The sequence below is a fragment of the Solanum verrucosum genome, unplaced genomic scaffold (assembly GCF_900185275.1).
Source record: "Solanum verrucosum unplaced genomic scaffold, falcon-dt-bn FXZP01000238.1, whole genome shotgun sequence".
Classification (NCBI taxonomy): Eukaryota; Viridiplantae; Streptophyta; class Magnoliopsida; order Solanales; family Solanaceae; genus Solanum; species Solanum verrucosum.
Genome location: NW_026020630.1, coordinates 4,709,775 through 4,717,472, shown reverse-complemented (window position 1 = coordinate 4,717,472; position 7,698 = coordinate 4,709,775). Strand labels below are relative to the sequence as shown.

General features: G+C 35.5%; 1 protein-coding gene across 2 annotated transcripts; it reads right to left on the bottom strand.

Annotated features, from left to right (window-relative positions):
* Positions 1-198: 198 nt before the first annotated feature.
* Positions 199-7,114, bottom strand: LOC125811797 (uncharacterized). 2 transcript variants are annotated; one of them, XM_049491338.1, is made up of 10 exons: positions 6,941-7,114; positions 6,220-6,374; positions 5,977-6,108; positions 5,825-5,898; positions 5,624-5,729; positions 4,256-4,324; positions 3,909-3,973; positions 3,713-3,811; positions 2,346-2,445; positions 199-803 (listed from the first exon to the last, which is right to left on the bottom strand). In XM_049491338.1, exons 1-10 carry the CDS (start codon positions 7,101-7,103, stop codon positions 741-743), a joined length of 1,026 nt encoding a protein of 341 aa, XP_049347295.1. In that variant the 5' UTR covers positions 7,104-7,114; the 3' UTR covers positions 199-740. The 2 variants fall into 2 exon arrangements, with proteins under 2 accessions (XP_049347295.1, XP_049347296.1); XM_049491339.1 differs by having other exon boundaries at positions 620-803; positions 6,265-6,374.
* Between the last annotated feature and the right edge of the window lie 584 nt (positions 7,115-7,698).

Below are 7,698 nucleotides of genomic sequence, written 5' to 3'. Positions count from 1 at the left end.
AAGATAAAAACATATAAGAAAGTAAATGGTACTTTATGGTGCAATAAATAAATAATATTGTACTCAAGTCTTTTTATCTACTTTTATTGGAATTCTTGAAGACCAACTTACCAAAACAAAGACAGAGAAGTACTTTATGGAGTAACACATTATAATATATTTCTCTAAGAAGAAATTTGACGGCTTTAGCTCTTCAGATAAAATTAACAAATAAGGATATAGTTTTTTATACATATTATTCTTTAATCTTTAACATTTAAAACAACAATAATGATACACAAGCACATTTAAAAGATTTCTTCCTAAAAAATAACTATCTCATAGATTTTTCTGAAAAAATAAAATTTAGTGCTAGCTCACATGCTTGCCCGCTTAGAGCTCAATTGAACTAGTATTTTGGAGGACCTTTCAAATGAATAGTTGGGTTGAGCTAGGCCGTTGAAATCTATAGCCCGCTCAATCCGAGCCAGCCCGTGTTAATAGCTCAACTCCTTACACTCACATTTGTTTCAAAGATCAGATGTCTAGGCTTGAATTATTTACATCTTAAGGTAACAAATGAGCAACAAGGATTGTGGTGGAATAGTAAGTACTTCATCCTTAATCAAAGGTCTCGGGTTACCCCTGGTACGAAGTTGCCTTTGGTTAGGGAGTGCGGTGGCATGGCAAATGAGGGCTTGATAAGTATCAATAGCAGCCTTTAAGTTGTTGGAATCAATATCGCCAAATAACTTCATGCTTTACAAATACCGGATGAGTTCAACAGCGAACTTTCCCTTCCTTGTGGAGCTTATTTCTCCAATCTGTAAATGAGAGATCCATTAGTGGCAGAAACAGCAATCTCATTTCATATTAACAATTCTCTAGAGGATGTAAGACAGGCCATTTGAAGCCCCAAAATGAGCTAGCATTGGTTGACTGCATATGCTAGTTTCGCGACAAGTAATTTTCACAACATAAACCCCCACACCTCCAAAATCACTGAACATACTCTTATTCATACTAACAATATCATAACACCAAACTTAGCAGGAAAATGAAGTCATGTCATCAATCACACTAAGCATTTATCTGAAGGAAGTCTTGATAGACTCGATAAAAATGAGAATTCTTCAACCAAACCTAAATATTGCCCCAACTAAAATTCTCTAACAACAAGAAGTTCAATCCCAAACTAGTTGGTGTCTACTATATGATACCTCACCAACCATGTTGCTCTATTTTTGTTTTAATTTTATTTTGAATCAATCAAATATTTGAGGATTTAGGTTCTCGGGCACTAAAAGTTCTCTATATTTTGTATTGGCATACACATCTCTAGCAAGATAAAGGCTCCTTGCAAACTAATCACAACTAGTTAGATCACCTGTATGGATCTTTTTCTTCTATTGTTCTATATATTGCGCTAAGTCTACATGGATTCCAAGAAGATGTAGGTCTATAATTTATTCTATCTAATTTTATGTCTACCTTGTCCCTTTTAACAACTTAAATTACCATGGTTTCACACCTACAAATTGATGTGTTAGAGCATGACTAATCTCGGGTGACTTGTTTTTCATTTTACCCTCCATGTGTGCTACTGCACCTTCAGCCAAATGTGATAATTCCTAATCTTGTACCACCGCACATCCATCTTAACAGACACATTTCTGCAACACTCATCCTATGAATATCCTGAAGAAATTCTCTAAATTACAATCACCTAATTAATCTAAAAACTATAATAACAAAATTGGCATTATAGCAAGGCATCCAAAAATTTAAACCAAAGCTTTACTATTTGACCTTTTTCTCTAGTCACTTTTTATTTGCTAGCTTTGTTTGTAGGTTAAAGAGAACTTTCAAACTTGAAACAGTGTTTTTGGTTGCACTTAGTTGAGTGATAATATTGGCAAATGATACTCCAGTAGTTAAGGAAATGGGAGTTCACATTTTAAGTGAAGTCCTGAAAAAATGGAATTTCAACGTCAGAACTTATAGGAAGAGATAAGTATATGCCCTTTTGGTCGGCCAACCAGAGGCGGATCTAGCCCTGTATCTATGGGTTCACGGGAACCAGTAGCTTTCACCCAAATCTTGTATATGTATGAAGAAATATTCTAAATATCTATTCATATTTGATTGTAGGAACCCATAAGCTTCAAATTCGTCTCTGCAACCAATGAGCCAATGAGAAGAGAATATTTAACTCAATACTGAAAAAGCATTATAAAATTTAAAGCAAAAACTACTTCTATCCATAGGTTATTTGTTGTGTGTGTGTGCATGCGATATGGGAGGGGGGTTCATTCTGATTCATTCACTTTACCAATTATGGAAGAATTTTATGAGAAGTAACTTACTTTAAGTCTTCCTTCTCCGCTAACTGATATCATGTCTCCAGTCTTAATGGTAGTATTGCTTTTTGTCACGGTGCTCCAATTGACACGAACATCTCCATTACTAAAAGGCCAGCAATGTAGAGTGAGACAGTATCAACTTAGGCAACAACGTATTCGGCCAAATACATCTGTATTATCAAAGCAGTAAAAACATATAGAAGCTGTAACGAAATCAACACTTCTTTTTATGATGGTAATGTGTGTGCTAGCTTGCGCGCAGCTCAACTATTCCACCGATTACCTGCTACCTCCCATTAGCACAGGTACTGGTAAAGACTTGCAGGTGGAAAAAAACCACCTAGTATTTTTTGCTTCCTCTAAGATTTAAACCATAGACCTCATGGTACTCCTCCTACTTGTTAGTGATTCATTCAATTTTTGAGACTACAACAGCAAACCTAAGTTGCTCGGACTCTCCAAATATGTTGCCACACCCGTGTCGGATTCTTCAAAAATAAACTATTTTGGAGGATTTGACACGCACCCAAGAGTGGATAATATTTTGATTTGTACCCATGACTATGTTTTTCGATAAGTTACTGGATCTTTTTTTCTTTTCGATTTCTTTTTTAGGAAGTGATTAACAAATAACAACTTCCTTCAAGTTGTTAATTATTCACCTGATCTTCTACCAGTATAATGCATGAACTAATCTATGTCTATGGTTGTGCATCCTTTCCTCACACAGAAAGCTTCTTCTAGAGGCATCGTCCATTTATAATTGCCGTGGAGCGAGCATCTACTTCGAGGAGAAATAAACCCTTCCTAACAGCCAACTCAAGCAGTACACCATAGCAAGAGATTCTTCAGTCCCTTCAAGAAATTAGTTTTGCTTTTATGAAATAAGGGAGAATGCACAGCAATGCAGTGAGATTCCCTTTATGGCAATTGTCATAGTTGTTGAACCTAGTAAAGATTATGGGTTGTGGATCTTTTCAATTACCTCGCTCTTTTGCAGGTGACAATCAAAATGAAACCCAAATTTAAAGCCTATAGGGTATAGAGAAGGCCTAAACAATGTGGGAATCAATGAAATGTTGAGGAAATTTCATAGAAGGGACCCATTTGAATACCATATATATAATTTCAAGGTCATACTGTACTGGAAGGACAGCTTATCTGCAGATCCTTTGTTTTTGGTAAGGATAGCTTATCCACCAATCTATGACAATGATTACGGATAGCATGTGGTTATTGAGGCAAGAACCATTTTTAATTATCCATATACGAATAACTAATGTAAGGATCATTATGTAGTCATTCACCACGCAAAGCACACATCAAGCAAAATATTTTGGACAGAGAAAACATATACAAAGGGGGATTACCTAATCAAACTGGCCATTTTAGTTCGTGAAACTTTGAATCCTGCACTAGCTACAGCATCAAGTCTCAATGATGCCTCAATGGATTTTGAGGACTTTGTACTGGAAAAAGTAAAATAAAAGTGGAAATTTCCTAGATCAAAATGTGTTGCGTATGAAGGGAAGAAACCAAAGGAACTATAAGTGTAACACTTTCAACCTTGGTGGTTCATATTCAAGGGCAAGCAATGGAATCTTCTTGCAAGAGACAGAAACATTTCCAACCTACAAAGAAAATATTAAGTGGAAAGCCTTATCATTCCAATTTTTTTAAAATTACGACTGTTCGCTCCTTTGGGATTTCTGTAAACTATTTTTTACGAAGAAAATCCACGCTCAGTCATTCTCCAATTCAATGTAATATCATGTGATAAGTGGATGATGGCAGTGAGTACAGTATTTGTTGATATTCACAATAACTTAGAATTTCACTCTAATTGGCTAGTAGAAGCTAGTGGAGAATTGGGAAGATACTGTTAGAGGAAGCAATGAGCAAAGTACCGTTACCTTGTCCAATGCTGATACAAGGAAGTCAGAAAGTTCTGGAACAACAAGAACATGAGCTCCCTTTTCACCCTAAACATCAGAAAGAGATGTTCAGGATAACCCAACACTTCGAAGAAATGGGAAGTGGAATATGTTACAACAGTTACACAAATACGCACATAAGACCAACACCATGAAATTACTCAGAACGTGTGAAAGAAATTAAGAATAAAATATAGTTTAAAAGAAAAAAATAATTCAAAAACCTTAAATAATCTGAAGCGTAACTTTGATGTTAGTTTAAAACAGCCATTTAACAATCTCCAAAGAAGCTCAACCATTGTTCTGTTTTAGGAGGCAGTTTGCTTTTAGATAGTAGCTAAGCAAGGATTCTTTGTCATGCTCTGGTTCTTTTTTTTTTTTTTTACGACGGCAGCATTCAGGCCAACTTGTGGGCACCTTGACCATTCCATCAGATACCAGCTACTTCCACCAACACAAGTATCGGCTAACTCTGACCCCCAAGGTTTAGGTAGATGGAAAGAGATCACCTAGTGTTTTTTGCTTCCGCTAGAATTTGAACCTTAGACCTCATGGTTCTCCTCCCACTTTATTTTACACTAGGCTTACACAATTACATGCATTGTCATACTCTTATTTTTTATGTGCCTAAGCTAATTTAGTGGTATGTTCTCGGTGCTGAAGGGATATTTCAATAATCTATCTTGGATGTTGCTTCATTCACCAAGCTTTGTGCTACTTCTACATTTCGTTGTTGGTGTTTGAATCACCACTTCCACACTAAAACAAAGGACTCATTAGATATCAAAGTATTGATCAACAAGTTTAGTTCTTAACCATACACTACCTCCACATATAAGTTCTGACTCATCTTTTATGTTCCATTGTACTTGGCCCTTGTTGATTTGACATTTCTCTTGAGAAACTATTTATTAGGAGTTTGTTTACTAAATTATCCTTATAATTGTACTTTAATAATCTAGGTTTGACAACTATTACTTCATATACTTATCTAATGATAAGGACATAAGGTTAATATGAGAAGAAAATAATAATCTCTCTTGATTTGCTAAAATTGACAAGTAAACAAGAAAATCTATTTTTAGTATAAGGGTCAAGTAAAATGGAACGGAGGGAGTACATAATAACTCAGTTACAAAGAGGTGGATCCTCTCTTAGGTGTAATGCCCACAACTCTCTGCCCAAGAGCCTCTATTTGATCAACAATTTCTCACCCTCTGTCACTTCTATCTTTCTTTTACATATTTTTTTTTGTAGCTGAACAAACGATGAAATCAACTAGATGTTGCCAAAACTTGCAAGAGAGAGATAGAGAAAACCTCCAAAAAAAAAATTAAAAAAAAATACCTGCAAGAGTATATCTCCCAGCTTATTCCTTGCAATCCCTGTACCAAGGATTGCACCAAGGAAATCACCGTGAGAACAAGGTTGAAATGAAAAGTTCCCTGAAATACTGGAAAGAGGATCCCTTTTCACAATAATAAAGAGGATTTTTTGATTGGTTGATTTAAACAGCAGACATAACTAAACAATGACAGGAGGACCTACCTCAAGGCTGCAACATTATCTGGATCACTTGTTAATGCCTCTGCGTGTCCAACTGAGAGTCGACATCGTTCGGCCTGTTTAAGGAGACAGTAAATATAAATTCAAGCAGCTTTATTGCTCAAACAAGTTTTGTAAAACAAACTGTGTCCAACCTCTGGGTATCCTCCTTGTGCAACTGTTTTGAGATCAGCTAACCTTTCTAAGACTAGCATTGACTCTTTTAAGACAGGCGGAGTCAGAAAATCAGTATGTAAAACTTCTCGTCTTAATGATGCCCGTTTTGCCTGAGAAGAACACAAGTGAAAATCAGTTTAGATTAAGACTTAGGACAATGTTTTGGAGCTTTTTCTACAACAGGGACCAAAGAGGTGAAAAACTAGACAAGACTTTTCAACTGTTAATTGAGAGGAGAGTGATTGGTCTGGTAGATGTATAAGTACCAGTTCAACAATACGTTTCACATCTTCAATGGTGTTCTTATCTCCCACTCCTTTCAGTAAAATATCAGCATCACCCTTAATAGCCTGTGGTAGGCTGCATATTCCAAAAGCTGTTTTGAAAGAGGCCATAAATATACCATTTAGCTTGGCCTTTATGCCAATGTTAGCTGACTTTGAGTGTGCACAAATAAGCACTTAAACTTATATAAAGCTGAATAAGTAGACACACACGTTCTACGTGACATAATATGCCAATGTTAGCTGACTTTGAGTGTGCACAAATAAGCACTTAAACTTACATAAAGCTGAATAAGTAGACACAAACGTTCTACGAGACAAAATACATATAGGATGTCACATAGGATATGTGTGTCTACTTGTTCAACTCTATACAGATTTAAGTGTCTACTTGTGCACACCCAAAATTGGAGATGATACCAAGTTAAATGAAACATTTATGTATTATGCGTACAAATTATAGAACTCAATAACTAAACAAAAGATGACAAAAATCAAAGCTTCAAATTCTGTTTCCGCTTCTGTCCATAGTAGATACACCATTTAACAAGTAGTCAGGTATTCACATTGCACTCAACTATTTCAGCTAAAATTACCATACAAATTGACACAAAATCATCAAAATGTAGACACGCAAGAAATAAGGAAATTTCCATACCTGAGGGGTGTAGAGGTGTTCGGAGGATGAGGTTTGTACCGGAAAAGAAGTCTCCGACGACCCTGGTGGGGCGAGTAGATAGAAATGAGGGAACTACTCTTCGGAGAATCGATTGTGCGGCAAAGCCAGTGGCAGCCATGGCCGGTACACGTAGTGCGCACATTGGTTCGGGATTTTGGGTAGTAAAAAATAAGGCAATACTTTGGATGAATGGAGATAATTCAATATTGAAAAATCACATTATGGAAAAAATAATACATTTATTTAGTTAAAATTTGGAAGAAAAAATGAATTTTTGAATTTGTGTTGAAAATTAGTTTTTGGAAAGGGAACTTTAAAATATTTTAAATTTTCGTGAGTCGAGGCGAAACTTATTAAAATCTGAATTTTTTTTCCGAAACTAAATTTTATGAACAAACAATATTTGATTTTATTTCAAAAAGTAAAAAATCTACTTTCAAAATCTATGAGTCAATGGAAGTGTTGAGCTATCAGGAGCTACGTCGTTGATCTCAAAATCTATGAGCCAACATTCAAGATTATATAGTTTTTGGGTGATCAAAAGTGCTTATAAAACGTATTTTTAAAAAGTTGAATGTTTGACCAAGCTTTTGGAAAAACAATAAATATTTCTAAAGAGTATTCGAGGCTGTTTTTTAAAAGCCAAAATGTAGTTTTTCCTCAAAAGTACTTTTTTTTGAAAAAAATACACTTGAGAAACAATTTTAAAAGCTTGACCAAACGGCAAACACTAAATT

Coding starts and splice junctions, on each gene's coding strand:
- LOC125811797 (XM_049491338.1), bottom strand. CDS start 7,103: ATGTGCGCACTACGTGTACCGGCCATGGCTGCCACTGGCTTTGCCGCA. Junction 3,974..4,255: donor TTGTATCAGCATTGGACAAG/GTAACGGTACTT, acceptor TTTTCTTTGTAG/GTTGGAAATGTTTCTGTCTC. Junction 2,446..3,712: donor AAAATGGCCAGTTTGATTAG/GTAATCCCCCTT, acceptor CTGGCCTTTTAG/TAATGGAGATGTTCGTGTCA.